The sequence below is a fragment of the Cebus imitator genome, unplaced genomic scaffold (assembly GCF_001604975.1).
Source record: "Cebus imitator isolate Cc_AM_T3 unplaced genomic scaffold, Cebus_imitator-1.0 Scaffold60, whole genome shotgun sequence".
Classification (NCBI taxonomy): Eukaryota; Metazoa; Chordata; class Mammalia; order Primates; family Cebidae; genus Cebus; species Cebus imitator.
The window spans coordinates 823,535-841,163 of record NW_016107375.1 but is presented as its reverse complement, the minus strand read 5'-3'; the positions used below and the strand labels follow the sequence as shown (position 1 = coordinate 841,163).

The window sequence follows — 17,629 nt, the reverse complement described above, 5'->3', positions numbered from 1 at the left end:
GGTGATTGGCCCGCCTTGGCCTCCCAAAGTGCTGGGATTGCAGGAGTGGGCCAAAGAATCTGTTGTCAGAGCAGACCAGAAAACAGCGTTGTTCCTTGACAGTAGCAGGTATTCAATAAGGAATGAATTGACTTCAATTTAAGCAAAATAAGTTCCCTCCATAATAGCTCTCTACAACCTTCAACCTGGGATTATTCAAATGCAGGACAAACTGTTCTTAAAATTTTTAAATTAACAAACAATAACTGTATATACTTATGGTCGGGCACGGGTGACTCATGCCTGTAATCCCAGCACTTTGGGAGTCCGAAGTGGGCAGAGGAGGACAGAAGTTCGAGACCAGCTTGGGCAACATGGCAAGAAACTCCATCTCTACTAAAAATACAAAAACTAGCCGGGCATGGTGGCAGGCACCTGTAATCCCAGCTACTCGGGAGGCTGAGTCAGGAGAATCACTGGAACCCACAAGGCCCAGGTTGCAGTGAGTCAAGATCACGCCACTGCACTTCAGCCTGGACAGAGCGAGACTCCATCTCAAAAGAAAAAAAAATGTGTATCCTATATGCAATGGGATACAATGTAATGTTTCAATATATTGTGAAATGATCAAATTAGGCCAACATATCCATCATCTCACATACTTCTTTTTGATGAGAATACTTTAAATCTGCTCTTTTAGCCATTGTGAATATACATTATGAACTATAGTCACCATGCTGTGTGGTATTCCTAAAACTTACTCCTAACTGAAACTTTTTACCCTTTGACTAACATCTCCCCATTCCCTTTCCACCCCCCATAACCCCACAACTTTGAAAGAGAAAGGATTTCACCTCTACTAATGAAGTGCTTATATAGAAATACACTTGTAGTGTTTCGCTTCCTTCATCCAACTTGCTGCCTCTTAAGTTTCTGGCAAGCAGGGATACTTTAGGTCATGCATATTTATAACCTCTTTTCCTGCGGTGGCCGCAACCGCACCTATGGGTTATCACCTGCCACACCCTTCAATGTTCAGAGAGGGGCGGTTGCCCCAGATTTTACATAATTGTCAGAGTTTAGGAGGGAGCAATTCACTCTTCGCTACTTCCACTCCATTCTCTCAATCCTACATTTCCATCACTTTTAATTTTATTCTGCCTTGTCTTTTTTATCTTTTATATCTTATTTTTGAAATTGCCATGACCATGACTTAAGAGTACACAAATTCATTACAGCAAATAATTTTTGGTGATAACATTTTGTGAAATAAGGGTGCGTAAATATCCTGTCACAACCGTGGGGGAGGGGCGGTGCGGGGTAGGGATGTAGGAAAGCACGGTCCCTGCTGCTTTCAAGGACAAGACAATAAAGTGTTCCGGTGCTTCTCTGAGACAGAACATTGAACATCTATTTATGGGGACTGTGACGGTGCAGGTGATTGGTAAATTCCCCGCAGGCCAATAACCGTGCCAGCAGCCATGAGGACTGGCGAAGAATTCTGCAGAAGAGTAAGTCCTACGCACACAAAACAGCTCGGAAACTGAAAGCGTAGCTGAAGTGCGGAAGCCTCGGATTTCCCGAGTCCTCTTCCTCCTTCCTTTGCTGCCTCCTGCCCTCGGTCCTCCCCCTTCCTCTGTGGTTCAGACAGGACGACCCCAACTCCCAGCTTTCCTGGCCTCCGCGGGTTCGGAGACTGGGACCCCCGGGCCGGGAGTGCGGGGGGGCGCGGTCGGCCAGTCCCTGCTTCCTTCAGGGAGCGGCAAAGCTCCTCCTCGTCTGCACTGCACTTTTCATACCCTCAGCATCGCGTCCACGAGGGCGCCCATCCTGCCTCAACACCGTAACCTCCAAGAGCCGGGCTGAGGGACGCACGAAAGGGAGGAATCCCGAAGCCAGCCGCTAAGCCTCCAGGCGGAGCCCGCCCCTCCGGCCTATTCCTGCCTCCCATTGGTCCCCGCCCCGCTCCGTCTCCGCCGTGGGCTGCACCCGCCCAGCCCCGCACCCGGCCGGCTCAGCGCGCCCTACCCTCACCCGGCCGCTCTGCAGGCTGCCTCCGCTTGTGGGGCGGCCCGTGCGAGCCTGAGCTGGCGCCGGCTCCGGAAGGCTCGCAGAAGGGGAGGGCCGGGCGGCGCGGGAGCTGAGCATCGCCAGAGCGGGCTGTAGGGCGCGGCCTCTCCGCCAGCAGCACCACCTGTCGCGGCGCGAGACCTCTGGTAAGGCCCGGAGCGGCGGGGCCCGGGCAGGGGTCCGGGAGGGGAGCTGGCGCCGGCCTTCCCCGGCCAGGCTTCCTGCCTCCGCGCGTGCGGCCCGCGCCGGTCCCGGCCTGGCAGTGGGGGCTGGGGGAGGGAAAGAGGCCCGCGGAGTCCGCGCTAAGGGCGGGGGACCGACTGCGTCGCGGCGACCCCGGTTCCAGCGGCCGCTGCGCGATTTCCCGGTTCCTCCGCCCGCCGGTGCCGGAGGGCGCCCCATCCGCCCGGGAGCGAGGCACTGGGCTTCCCAAACGCCGGCATCTCTTTCTCGCTGCTTCTGCCCCCTGCACAGTAGGACTTTTGTGGCTGGAAACCCCTGTGGTACGTTTCCTGTATTCATCTGGGCCGAGTTGGCGGCAGGAGTTAGGCTGTGTGTGTGGCTCCTCCCTTTGAAAAAAGACTTGCTGCGGGCTGGAGAGATGTAAGATTGGACCGGTTCCATCCATTCAAATGAAATGCCATCTGTGGACGGGGATTGGCAGGTGTTTCTTACACGCTGGCGATAACTGTTTCTGCGTGTGGTATTACCTAAGGTGGGCCTAGGTTTCGACTTTCTTTTTTGGTTCTGGAGATAATTCTAGAAAATATATGTTGCTTGTGGTGAGAAGCGTGATCAAATTACAACCCTCAACGGAAGTACTTCTTTACAAAAACGTTTTATCATCTCCTTTCTGTGGATTTATCTTCCTAATGCTTGTGGCCATCACCTCTAAGCAAAGCGGTTAATAGCATTGCTATTTGTTAGTGTTGCAATTGATAATGATAACAATAGAAGCACATATTAATTGCTAGTGACAGGCAGAGCGCTGGTTTCTACACGGATTATCTCAAAATAACCCTTTAAGGTTGGATACTGTTACTGTCTCCAGTTTACAAACTAGGAATCTAAGGTTTAGGACTGTTAAGTAACTTGCCCAAGACCACAGTTTTAAAGTGACAAAGCCTAGATTCAAACTCAAGTGGTCTAACTTCATAGCTGCATCCTGCACCCCCACTCCCACATGTTGTTAAGCTAATTATGATGTATCCGTAATTTTGATGATCAATTTACAGATATTCTGTCAGTTAGATGAAAGAAACAGTTTTTTTTTTTTTTTTTTTTTTTTTAAAAAAAACGTACCTATAAGCTGGACGCTGTGGATGTGATCTGTAATCCCAGCACTTTGGGAGGCCAACGCAGTGGATCACCTGAGGTCAGCTAATTTTTGTATTTTTAATAGGGACAGGGTTTCACCATGTTGGCCAGGCTGGTCTCGAACTCCTGACCTCAAATGATCTACCCACCTTGACCTTCCAGAGTGCTGGGATTACAGGCGTGAGCGACAGCACCCGGCTCATGATAAAAATAAGACTTTTATCATGCATTAGTAGGAAATGTTGGGCTAGGCTTCTGTAGAAATATTCTCCTGAGAATAATGTATTGCTGCTTAATAGCTATTCCTGAGAAGAACTGCTTATGGGTGACACCCTTAGAGGGTGTTTATGTTTTTGTCTTTTAATATATTTGTGAAAATACAAAATATTCATAAAGAAAAAAACACATTTACTAATTGGAAACTTCTTTTGTAAAATTAAAAACTTCCAGCCATATTTGTATAATTTGTATATTAAGTTAAAAATCCTGATTTATTTTGGTGAATTTCTGACAAACTGGACATATTTTATTTTCTTTAAGATGGAGTTTTTCTCTTGTTGCCCAGGCTGGAGTGCAACGGCGATCTCGGCTCACTGCAACCTCCACCTCCCACGTTCGAGCTATTCTCCTGTTTTGGCCTTCTGGGACTACAGGGCCTGCCACCACGCCTTCCTAATTTTTTGTATTTTTAGTAGAGATGGGGTTTTACCCTGTTTGTCAGGCCGGTCTCGAACTCCTGACCTCAAGTGATTTACCTGCTTTGGCCTCCCAAAGTGTTGGGATTACCAGCATGAGCCACTGTGTCCTCCAAACTAGCCATATTTTAAAACACAAATAACGTTAAAACCTATATTTACTAAGGATTAATGTTAGAGGACAAAATTCACACCAAATAAAAGTTACATTGACTTTATAAGAAGATAACTTTTATTAGAAGTTAACTATTTTATTCAAAAGCTACCATTTTGACTTTATGGCTGCATATTATACCTCCTTTGATCAATATGTACAAATTTCAAAAGTGATGAAAAATATATTGATTCTGTATATACTTGTTGAGGATGACATTTGATGTTGCCTGTATCTTTATGCCATCCAAATGCTCATTCTTGACCTAGCAATTTGATTTAAAAATTTTTGTTTTTTTTTTTTGAGACAGAGTTTAGCTTTTGTTGCCCAGGCTGGAGTGCAATGGTGCTGATCCTGGCTCACAGTAACCTCCACCTCCTGGGTTCAGGCAATTTTCCTGCCTCAGCTTTCTGAGTAGCTAGGATCATAGGCATGTGCCACCACGCCCAGCTAATTTTGTATTTTTAGTAGCGACGACGGCGTTTTTCCATGTTGGTCACGCTGGTCTCGAACTCCCAACCTCGAATCTGCCCACCTTGGCTTCCCAAAGTGCTAGGCTACAGGCGTGAGCCACCGGGCCTGGCGGATGTGTAATATTTTAAATAAATGTTAATCATCATTATCCTTATAGCCTCTTATGTTAATTTCATCATTAAAAGATGTTGATGCAGAAACTAGCAGGCATTTAGAAGGCACCTTATGACCATCTTAGTTTATAACTACTAATAGTAATGCTTATGATGATAGCTAGCATTTCTAGAGCACCTGGAGGGCACTGTGATAAGCATCTTAAAATGGATTATCTAATTTAAATCTTAAGCCTATTAAATAGGTTTTGTGGTTTAACATTCCCATTTGACTGATGAGAAAACTGCAAATCAGGAAGGTTATGACTTACTCAGCATCACAGAGCTAGCAAATGGCAAAGCCAGGATTTATTTTGTTTTGTTTTCATTTTTGTTTTTGTGACAGGGTCTCAGTCTTACCTAGGTTGGAGTGCAGTGGTACTATCATGGCTCACTGCAACCTCAACCTCCCATGCTCAAGCCATTCTTCTGCCTTAGTCTCCGAAGTAGCTGGGACTGCAAGCAGGTACCACTACCCCAGGCTAATTTTTAAACTTTTTGTTGAGTTGTGGTTTTGCCATGTTGCCCAGGCTGATCGGGAACTCTTGAGCTCAAGCAACCTGCCCTCCTTGGCCTCCCAAAGTGCTGGGGATTACAGGTCTCAGCCACAGGATTTAAATCCAGGAAGTTTGACTCCAGAACTCACCCTTTGACCATTCTGTTGTACTATTTGATATTGGTTTTATTAAGCAAACTTTCAAGTCAATTAGTCAAGCTTTTTATGGTGATGCTAGTATAAAACTCTAAAGGCTTGATACTATTAATAATATGTATATGTCAACATTACTACACAGGATTCTGCAAGTTTCCCCTTCACCACTTCATTGGTGAGAAAAACGAGACATCTAAGTCAATGGTTTCCAGACTTTTGGACTTCAAGGGCAAGTAAAACACTGTGTGTGTTGGGGGCAATTGGGACCAGACATAAGATCTCCAATTTTTAATTCTGTCAAGGTTAAGAACTGTCTTAAAAAACTATTGCCATCTGGTTGGATGCGGTGGTTCATGCCTGTAACCCCAGCACTTTGGGAGGCAGAGGTGGGTGGATCACTTGAGGTCAGGAGTTCAAGACCAGCCTGGCCAATGTGGTGAAACCTTGTCTCTACTAAAAATACAAAAAGATAGCCAGGCATGGTGGCGGGCACCTGTAGTCTCAGCTACTCAGGAGGCTGAGGCAGGAGAATTGCTTGAACCCGGGAGGTGGAAGTTGCAGTTAGCCTAGATTGCATCATTATACTCCAACTTTTTAACATAGTTCTTCAAAAATTAGAATCCCCACCTTCTTTTAGTTCCTGTTTTTACTTCACTCACCGTTATAGTTCTCCTTCTATCATCTGTCACAGAGGCTGGAGCTATGATTATACAACTGCACTCCAGCCTGAGATACTGTCTCTAAAAAAAAAAATAAAACTTTTTTAAATGGCAATTTTTAAAATTAAAATTTTTGTTTTTTGCCACTTAGCAGAGTGGCAACCATCCCAGTTTTGTTAATAGTACTTTTGTCACCATGTTGGGGATTCTGGGGAGAAAGCTACTGGAGGGGTGTGTGTCTGTGTGTCTGTATGTGTATATATACATACATCTATATGTATATATATGTATCTGTATGTATATATACGTATACATATAGATGTATGTATACATACATACAGAGACAGAGTTTTGCTCTTTTTGCCCAGGCTGGAGTGCAATGGCGCGATCTCAGCTCACCACAACCTCCACCTCCTGGGTTTAAGTGATTCTCCTGCCTCAGCCTTCCCAGTAGCTGGGATTATAGGCATGTGCCACCACACCCAGCTAATTTTGTATTTTTAGTAGAGATGGTGTTTCTCAGTGTTGGTCAGGCTGGTCTTGAACTCCCGGCCTCAGGTGATCAACCCACCTCAGCCTCCCAAAGTGCTGGGATTACAGGCCGGAGCCACCTTGCCTGGCCGGAATATATATTATTAACACTGTGCTGCTATAATTAAGATTATTAATAATATACTGATTAATAATTTTTGAAAGTGTAGAAATTTGATGTTCATAGAATTTGTACTTGTAGAGCCAACTGCTGGTACTTTCTGCAGTACATTAATAAACGGAAATAAAGTGACAAGGACCTTTTATGCATCATAATCCTGGAAAGATGTGTCAAAGTTAAATTTGAGTAACCTGAAATTTTAAAATAGCCTGAAAAATCTTGCTATTTAAAGAAATCCAATGAGGAATTATCTTATAAAGTAAATTATCTCTCTTAAAAATAAAATCAATGAAGTTTGCTCAAAGCAGGCTCTACCACTGTTTGTTATTCTAGATTGTACATATTTAACAGATATTCTTTATTAGATGCAGATAATGAAAATAATTCATAAGTACACAGTGCTGGTTACATACATGTATATCTACTATACACCCACACAAAAAAAAAAAAAAAAAAAAAACTTGGGAAGCCTATACAGATATATGTCTATTTTTTAATTTTAAATTGAGAAAGGATAAGTTAGATTTTTTTTTTTTTCCCTGAGGTGAGTCTTGCTCTGTTGTCCAGGCTGGAGTGCAGTGAGACAATCTTAGCTCACTGTAACCTCCACCTCCCAGGTTCAAGCGATTCTTATTCCTCAGCCTTCTGAGTAGCTGAGATTACAGGCATGCACCGCCCTACCCAGCTAATTTTTTTATTTTTAGTACAAATGGGGTTTCACCATGTTGGCCAGGCTGGTGTGGAACTCCTGACCTCAAGTGATCCACTTGCCTCGGCCTCCCAAAGTGGTGGGATTACAGTTGAGAGCCACTGCACCTGACCAAGATCTTTTTCTTGGTTTTGTTCATGCATATAGTTCTTTTAAAAAGCACAAAAGAGAGCTTTGTTTAGGACTTTATAACTTACTGGTAATAGAACATTAAAAGAATATTACGTGGCAGTGATTTAATAGATTCTGTTGAAGGCTTTAGCTGTTTAAAGAAAACCAAATCTGGCTGGATGCAGCAGCTCATGCCTATAATCCGAGCACTTTGGGAGGCCAAGGCTGACGGATCACTTCAGGCCAGGAGTTCGAGACCAGCCTGGACAACATAGAGAGACCCCGTCTCTACCAAAAATACGAAAAATTAGCCGGGTGTGGTGGTGTGTGCCTATAGTCCCAGCTACTCAGGAAGCTGAGGCCGGAGAATTGCTTGAATCCAGAAGAGGCTCCAGCCTGAATGATAGTGAGACTCTCAATAAAAAAGGAAACAAAATAAAACCAAATCTGATGGTGTAAGTTTCATCGCAGCTAAAATGACACACATTCCTGTAGAGTTAAGTAGGAATATGAGAGCAGTACTAACCATAGGACTCATTCCTCCCTGGCATGTGGTAGGTACTCAATAGTTGACTAAATAATTGTAACATAGGTTTAAACTGAATAAGCTTCCAGTTTAAGATGATTGGTTAGTCACATATTGGAATCTCCCTTTCCTTCTCTAAAAACATAGAGATGGTAAGTAAAATTGAAAGAACACAGAGCCAAGTTTGAAAGCGAGAGAAATCTCCACATGCAGGAATGAAGAAAAAACCTATAGCATTGAGCTGAATTGAAAACAAATATTCCATGGATAGATGGGGAACAAATACAGTATATAAATACTTCTTAGGGTGTCCAGGATGTATTGCTTGCCAGGAGATGGAAACTGGGTTCCTAAGCCCTGTTCAACATTCAGAACCAAAATTAGACATATTTTGGGAAGCTGAGAACTGGGGAGACACTTTTCTCTCCATAAATGAAGACTGGGAGATCTGTATCCTCACTGGGGTTGAGAGGAGAGTTAAACCATCCATCCCACACCGTAAATAGAATCCTAAGCCTTCAACTTGTTTGAATTTGGCTTTGGAATTCTACCTAAGGTATGTAACCATCTAACATATAAACTAATGCAGAAACTGGTTTTAGCCTATAAATCCTCTAGATCTCATATAGAGGCAAACTTAGTTCTGTCTCCAAAGGTTGATTTCTACAACACACAACATGTATGGGACCACCATCAAAGATTGCTCTTATTTTTTAAAAAGTGAGCTTATAGACAAAAATTATGCTATGAAAGAGACTAAAAATTTATATTCAAGCACTAAAGACATTAGAAAAGGTTTTTAAAATAAATATTTAATGGAGCCAGAATTTGAAGTTATGAATCATGAACTGATGACTGTAAAACAGAACCAAGTAGAAATGTAGACATAAAATAATTGAAGTGAAAAAATTGAATATCAGAAGTAGATAACTAAAAACCTGTATAAGAAGTTAGTTGGTGGATAAATTGCTTTATTAAGAAATGAGGCAGGATGTAGTAGCTCATGCCTGTAATCACAACAGTTTGGGAGGTTGAGTCTGGAAGATCATTTGAGCCCAGGAGTTGGAGACAAGCCTGGGCAACATGGTGAAACTCTTTCTCTACAAAACTACAAAAATTAGTTGGGTGTGTGCCTGTCATCTCAGCTACTTGGGAGGCTGAGGTGGGAGGATTGCTTGAGCCAGTGAGGTCGAGGCTGCAGTGAACTGTGATCATGCCACTGCACTCTAGCCTGGGCAATGGAACAAGACCCTGTCTCAAAGAAATGAAATGAAATTTTGTCTTGAAAAATAGGATTTACAAAGGAATGGGAGGGAATACATTAATGTAACAGGAACAACATACTCAAAGGCTCAGAGACTGAAAAGTTTGGAACAGGAAGGAGAAAACAAATAAGAACCCTCCCTGCACTATCAGTAATAAGCTGAGTGATATTGGATATGTCTATTTCTAACTCTGAGCTTTAGGGTTTTTATTTTTCATTTAAATTGAGATATTTAAACTAGGTGATGTCTAAGACTCGTGATAACTATAATTGTGATTCAAGGAAAATCTAAGTATGTAAATACACTAATTAGACTAAAGCACTATTTAGTTTAAGGTTTATATACTTGGTAATATATATACTCTAATGCTTTAGGAAGGAAGCTCTATAAAGGGTATCAGGGTCATGATGATGTGTTAAATAGTATGATATTGTACTAAATATATTGATTTTCCTGATTCTGTCACAGAGCTTCTGAAACACTTGGATTTCCTGATGATAGGAGTGTCTTAAAAAAAATTTTTTTAAACTGATGTATAATAGATGTACATAGTTTCAGGGTACATGTGATAATTTAATAGTCATATCATTTCTAAAGGTCAAGTCAGTATATTTTGGATAGCCATCACTTTAAATATCTGTACTTATGCTAGAAACATTCCAGTTCTTCTTTTTTAGCTATTTTAAAATGTACTATAGATTATTATAAACTATAGTCACCTTACTGATCTATCTAACATTAGGTTTTATTTCTTCTATCAAGCTGCATATTTGTATCCATTAATCCCCTCCCCCTCATGATAGGAGTGTTTTTTGTCATAATGATCCCCTTTTGATCACACCTGAGTGTATGCTAGTCACCTGAGGTGACTTAGGTTACGGCCCCTAGGCAGCCTCAGGATAGATAGAGCTGGTCACTAGAAAGTCCAAGGGAGTGTAGAGGGTTAGAACTTTAGCCATATCCATGAGCTTTGGGGAATGGGGTGCTGGACGTTAAGGTCTATAAAACTCTTGAACAGCAAGATTTGATGAGCTTTTGGGTTGCTGAATGCATGGTGCTGGGAGAGTGGCCTGTCCAGAGAGGGCATGGAAGCCCTGCACCCACTTGTTCCCAATACCTTGCCCTCTACATCTCTCTATCTGGCTCTTTATCTGTATCCTTTATAATTAAGGGGGATCTTTTTGAAGATATATTAGAATTAAGCAATTTACTGTGGACCATAAGTCTTAAAATGGCCATGGTTAAAGACTTGATAAGAGTTAATAATAATAATGATACAATTGACAAGGAAATTTGGTTATTTCTGTGACATACAACAGTTTAACATTAGAATTATGATTGACAACATATACCAACACATATCAGATTTCAAGGAATTTCATGCAGTTTTGGAACACATATTAACGTGTTCATGTTAATGGGACTCTGGGAAATGATTAAACATTATTTCTCATTTGGCAATGCTTCCCATAATTTAACATGCCCAATAAGCCTAGTATGTTTTGCTTGGACTTCCACGGGTGCTTCTGGAATGTCCAAGAGTTAGTTTAAGGTCAAAAAGACATAACTTAAATTTGAAATTTGATTTGGGGAAGCCTGTTAATTATGTCAAAGGTTTAAAACGTTTGATCAAAAATAATATCAAAGGTCACTGTGATGAAATGAAATAAGATTCATTTAGTCACAGTGATAATTAAAAGATTTCAGAAATCAAGAGTCCTCACTCTTTGATAGAAAAGCAACCCCGTTTTCCCAAAAAAATTCCAAAGACATAATAAAGACATCATGATGCAAACAGAATATTTATTTCTTCTCCTGTTTTACAACTTACTCAAAAGGTAAACTACAGTCTTGTTATTTTTTATTAATACTACACAAAAATCTAGTTCAGAGGAGAAAACCAAATTCAGTATAGTATTATTTTCTTTTTTTGTACTCTTTGTAGAGACAAGGTCGCATTATGTTGCTCAGGCTGGTCTCGAACTCCTGAGCTCAAGCGATCCACCTGTCTCGGCCCCCCAAAATGCTGGGATTCCAGGCATGCACCACTGTGCGCGGCCTCAATGTTATTATTAAAGTGAATTTTAATAAAACCTTATAAACAAATTCATTCTCAGTCAGCTTCAACCACACAAGATAAGATTTCCATAAATTTTTCACAACCACTTGCAAAATTATTTAAGGTTTTTTTCTTCCCTAATTTGTTTTATCCATTTAGTTTTATCTATTTCATTTTTTCCCTTGATTATGAAACCTTTAAATAACCTCTAAACTAGACAGAATTACTTTTTTAAACAAATAACACATCTTTTGTCTTTCTTAAAACCTTCCTCACCAAAAAGCATCCTGCCTTTCTTGTATAAGAATTGTTTTTCTTTACATCTAGTTGTTTTAATTATACATGTGTTACAATTTTGACTCTTATTAATTTCCAGTATAAAACTTAGTAGGAAGCAATTTTAAGTGTTATGTACCACGTACAGAGCCCTAGACAGAGCTAGTAAGACTAGGTCTGGGGGACCCAACCACTTCCAGCGTGGCCAGGAGGCACTTGGGCTTGGCTTTGCCTGCAGCTGGTGGCCCAGGTACTGAAGATAAACATATGTACCTGGGCCTCACCATGGTCACTTGTGTAGACTACAAAATTTAAAGGCTCAAAATCAAAAACATAAGCTCAGACAAATCAAATAAATATTAAAAATATCTCAGGAGCAATAGTTTGGTGACCTTAAAACATGAAGAAACAGTATAAATTTGACCAGTAGACTCAAGGCAAAAATGTCTGAATTATATTTAATACTGACAATTTGGAAGATATTCATATTTTATTTTACCAACAGTCTTTAAACTAGCTTTATTTCAAAGAGAGAGAATTTAAGCTTTCGAGGAAGGTTAATCTGAATTACCAGACTACAAGGTGGAATGAACTTCTTTATAAATCCCACAGGGGATCCAGAGCCACTGCACCCAGCCTGTACTCATAATTCTTTATAGTTTCTTTACTTGAAAAAAAAATGTTAATATCTTTAATCTGTTTGGAATTTATGTTTTGCCAACTATAATGGCAAATCCTTCTACCTCTTTTTCAAAAATTTCTTGGATTTTCTGACATTTGCTCTTTCAACTATATGATTAAGCTGAGTCTAAAGCTCCATAAATTTCAAGGGTGCAGTGAGCTATGATTGTGCCACTGCACTCCAGCCTGGGCTCAGAATGAGACCTTGTCTCTAAAAGAAAAAAAAAAAAAAAAGGCTCTGTAAATATTCTTAGAATTTTTATTGGAATTGCCTTAGGATTATAGATTGTGGATTATTTGAGGGGAACTGATATTTTTACTGTTGACTATTCCCATCCAGAAATGGATATTTCTGTCCATATATTTAGCACTCCTTTATGTCTATTAGTTCTCTGTTGGTATATTCCTAGGTATTTTATAATTTGTATTAGTATTGTAAGTAGAATTTTTCATCCTATTATATATCTTAATTTATTATTGCTGATATACTCAGCTACTTTGCCGAAGTCGTCTTATTTGTTCTAGTGTTTTTTTCAGTTGATTGTCTCAGATTTTCTAGATGATGGTTATATCATCTGCAGCTTTAGACCTGTGCTATAAATGGACCAAAAATAATGCTGCTTTTTTATTCTAAGAAAAACAATTCAGTGGAGTAATGAAGTGAAAAGTATAGTAAAAATTACCCTTTAAATTTGCTTGAATACTTGAACTCAATACTTCTTATAAAATAATAAGCCAATTAATTTATTCGCTAAGCACCTAAGCCAATAGGCCTTTTTCATGGAAAGTCCCAGAGGTAACTTTCCAGGTTCAAAGTACCATAGACGTGAGTGGCGTTTTTTTAAATGGCACAGATGTAGTCCTGCATGATCCCCAAAGGAATTCACACCCGTAAATAGGCTAAGATAGCAGAAGACTCTTGTTGCCATAGACAAGTGAAGGATTAAAGCTCACGCCTGTAATCCCAGCACTTTGTGAGGGCAAAGGGTGCAGATCACAAGGTCAGGAGATTGAGATCATCCTGGCCAACATGGTGAAACCCTGTCTGTACTAAAAATAACAAAAATTAGCTGGGCATGGTGATGTGCATCTGAAGTCCCAGCCACTCGGGAGGCTGAGGTAGGAGAATCACTTGAACCCAGGAGGTGGAGGTTGCAATGAGCCAAGATCGTGCCACTGTGCTCCAGCCTGGTGACAGAGCGAGACTCTATCTCAATAATAAGCATGAATATACAGAATAATAGTAATAAAGACTATATACAGAATAATAGTAATAAAGACTATATATATGGACTATTTATAGCATTTTGAACTTAAAGCATCAAGATGGTAGCATAAATTAATTTCTGGAAGGATAACCTGAACACTTATTTTTCATCATGGTTATTTTTGCTATTCTCTCTCATGACTGTGATAATAGAAATGCAGCAATGAAAAAGGATGAGGATAATGATGTAGCACCTGCTTAATGAATAATAAGACCATTCAGATGAGTAAAATACATAATTTCAATAAATTGTGTTACCTTTCCCCTGAAAACACTATCAGGAAGTTGTTAGAGTTTGATGCCTCCCCAGTAGTCAGCCTTGGTGACTGAGGGAGTAATCAGCTCAGAAGGTTTGTGTAGGCCCTGGTACTGGTTATTTTTCTGTCTTAATGTCTTGAACAGCTCAAAATATTTCTTAAAAGGGTCTCAAATCTCCTATGTGTGATTTTGTGGTTTTATTCTACTGACAGAACATATTCAGAAATTAAGTCATTTTTTGAACAATACGTTGAAGACTTTCTCCTGGTGGCTTTTCCTGTTATTCTTTCTGCTCTTCCCATTTTCTACATTCTTTGTCAGTGTTTATTTTTATTTTTATTTTTTGAGACGGAGTCTCACTCTGTCACGCAGGCTGTAGTGCTGTGATGCAACCTTGGCTTACTGCAACCTCCGCCTCCCAGGTTCAAGCGATTCTTCTGCCTCTGCCTCCCCAGTAGCTGAGATTACAGTCATGTGCCACCACGTCCGGCTATTTTTTGTATTTCTAGTAGAGATGGGGTTTTACCGTGTTAGCCAGGATGGTTTTGATCTCCTAACCTCATGATCTGCCCGCCTCGGCCTCCCAAAGTGCTGGGATTAGAGGCGTGAGCCACCGCGCCCAGCCTGTCAGTGTTTTCTTAAGGCCCACAATTAATTCTTAAATTTCTTCCTTGCAGCTGTGAACAAAATCATCCCTACTATCTTGGCCTGGCTGCCTATACCGTGTTTTTTTTTTCACTTTTTTGACAGAGAACAGGAAACCTTTTAAATCTTTCACACATGCTTTTCATTATGTCCTCCATGCTTTAATTATTTACAGTTTAATTGCATCCATGACTATTTAATATGGGCGAAACATTCTTGGCAATGTTGAAGAACCTCCAAACCTGATTGTGTCATGTTTAACATCAGGTTTACCATCCATACATGGATGTGTTGATGAAACTCTAAGCCTCCTGTAAGTGGACTTGAAATAGCAAATCACACTTCATTTCAGTGGTTGGTGGATGAAAGTGGTATAGGAGGCAGAAAACAACTTCAGCATAGTTACTTGCAAACTGGAATGTTTCAGTGTCCAGGAATAAGTGATCAGCAACACGTTTAAAACATTTCTTTTTGGCTGGGTGCATTGGCTCACACCTGTAATCCCAGCACTTTGGGAGGCTGAGGTGGGCATGAGGCTGAGGTCACGAGTTGAAGACCAGCCTGTAACCAGGCCAACATGGTGAAAATACAGAAAAAAACTTAGCCAGGCATGATGGCAGGTGCCTGTAATCCAAGCTACTTGGGAGGTTGAGGCAGAAGAATCTCTTGAATTTGGGAAGATGGTGGAGGTTGCAGTGAGCCAAAATCGTGCCACTGCACTCTAGCCTGGGCAACAGCACGAGACTCTCAAAAAAAAAAAAAAAAAAAAAATCCCTTTTTTGGTCGGGCACAGTGGCCCAAGGAGGGCAGATCATGAGTTCAAGACCAGCCTGGCCAATATGGTGAAACCCCGTCTCTACTAAAAATACAAAAAATAGCCGGGCGTGTTGGCAGCTGGGCCTGTACATCCCAGCTTCTCGGGAGGCCGAGGCAGGAGAATCGCTTGAACCCAGGAGGTAGAGGTTGCAGTGAGCCGAGATAGTGCCATTGCGCTCCAGGCTGGCAACAAAGTGAGACTCCATCTCAAAAAAATAAAAAATCCCTTTTATGAAGTTCTTACTGACCTCTTGATTGAATATCTGTAAAAGTAATCCAGAAATTACACTGCCACTGAACAACCCTTCCCCCACCGTGTGTGTGTGTGTGTGTGTGTGTGTGTGTGTGTGTGTGTCTATACACAACACAGGCATGATAGCTTCTTTACAAGAAAACTTGTAAAGGACCAAAAGGAGGAGTGGGGAATAACTGCTTAATGGGTATGGTGTTTCCTTCTAGGGTGATAAAGATATTTTGGAACTAGATAGAGGTGGTGGTTGTACAACTAAAAGAATTTTCTAAATGCATCTGAATTGTTCAGTTTAAAATGGTTAATTTTATGTTATGTGAGTTTCAAATTAAAAAAAAAATCCTTATGTAAATGGTTTTGCTGCCCCCTCATACACAGATCATGGATTTCTCCACAAATAGAAACTCGATTTGAAAAAATCTTATCAGCATAATCATTGCAATGATTTGTAATGTTTAAAGAAATAAATAGATATTTCAGATTCTGATTTTTGGTGAGATAATTGGTAAGCAGAAGAATCTATTATCACTAAATATTTTAGATTTAATATATAGTTTTTCCTTTAAAAATTCTGATGTTTATGATGGATGCAAACGGACAATTACTTTATATGTTTTCTAGTCAACTATATGATTTGTTTATATTAAATAACTGGTTTTCTAAGACAAAAATTCTAATACATTAAATTTAAACATCAAACATCATGCATTAAAATTCTAGGTCTAGATTAAGAATCAGGATAGTTTTTCTTCCTTTGACTGTGTGTGTGTCTCTACCTTCCTATTATGTACTTTTGCACCTTTAAGCTTAACTCTCACTTATTAAAATGAAACTCACTTTGCCATTTACTGTGTTACCTTGTTTCTTAACCTCTTAATTTGTTTCTCTCACAAGTGGGAGATGCATACCTCGCCACACTTGTGTGGCTAGAACGAGGTTCAATGTTTTTGCAGTGTCCGATACCTAGTAGGTGGTACATAAAGAGTAGCAGTGATTATTTCCCAAGAACTTAAGTGTTATCAGAAAATGTTAAGTTTTCACCTTCACCTTACTGTTACCTTTTTAAAGCTGTTGGAGCCTGTGGAAACATAAACCTGTTTTGAAAACTGATACCTGATGGACATGCAGGCCTTTAATATGATTCTTATCAGTGGTTTATTTGCTTTGTTTTTCTCAGGTGAAAGAAAAGATGTTGTCCCGGTTAAAAGCAGTTTCCACCACTTGTACTGTGGCATGTCGACATTTGCACATAAAAGAAAAAGGCAAGCCACTTATGCTGAATCCAAGAACAAACAAGGTTAGTAACATTAATACCAGTGTACGTTTTCTCTCTTCCTGGTAAAGGTTTGATATAGTTTAGAGTGATAAGATGTGAAATATTTTTGTAGCTTTATGCTAATGCTGTTCAGAGATACTTGTTTACATGAACTTTTCACACTTTTCCACATGGCAAAATCATGGTTGCTTTATCGTTCCTCAATTTCATCCTCATAACTTTTACCACCAGAAAAGGATTGACTTTGCTTCCTAGTTCTAGCTTTAAAAAATAAAAAATCCCAGAATAGTGTTTTGGTCAGGACTTGGGGCCACCTGTGAGATACTTACATTTCCCCAGCTCACATCAGATACTCACCCTGAGCCAATCAGGCTCTTGGAAGGTGGGGTCAAAATTGTGACATGAACCTTTATGTGAAGTGTACATCACCCCACCTCCACCTATCTTTTTGGACACAAACCATTGCACACAAAAAATTTCATCCATTAATTAGAACAGTTAGATGACTGCTTCGAAGGAGAGAGACCCCTGACTCTTTATTATACTCTTGGGACAAAAGTGATACACAATATTGAGATCCAGTCATTACTTCATCCTTTATCTGTGTTTGGTTCAGTGGACAAGTGCCTGTCTGTTTTTTAGTGGCAATATTAAATAGTAAGTAAACAATTCTGGGAAGAGTTTTT

At 40.4% G+C, this 17,629-nt stretch overlaps 1 protein-coding gene across 1 annotated transcript in view; it reads left to right on the top strand.

The window, feature by feature from the left end:
* Positions 1-1,506: 1,506 nt before the first annotated feature.
* ME2 (malic enzyme 2) overlaps positions 1,507-17,629 on the top strand; it is a 64,828-nt gene continuing 48,705 nt past the window's right edge. Inside the window, exons 1-2 of the mRNA XM_037738991.1 lie at positions 1,507-2,195; positions 16,845-17,005. Coding sequence (XP_037594919.1) covers positions 16,857-17,005 — 149 coding nt within the window. The 5' untranslated portion in view covers positions 1,507-2,195; positions 16,845-16,856. The remainder of the gene's footprint in view (positions 2,196-16,844; positions 17,006-17,629) is intronic.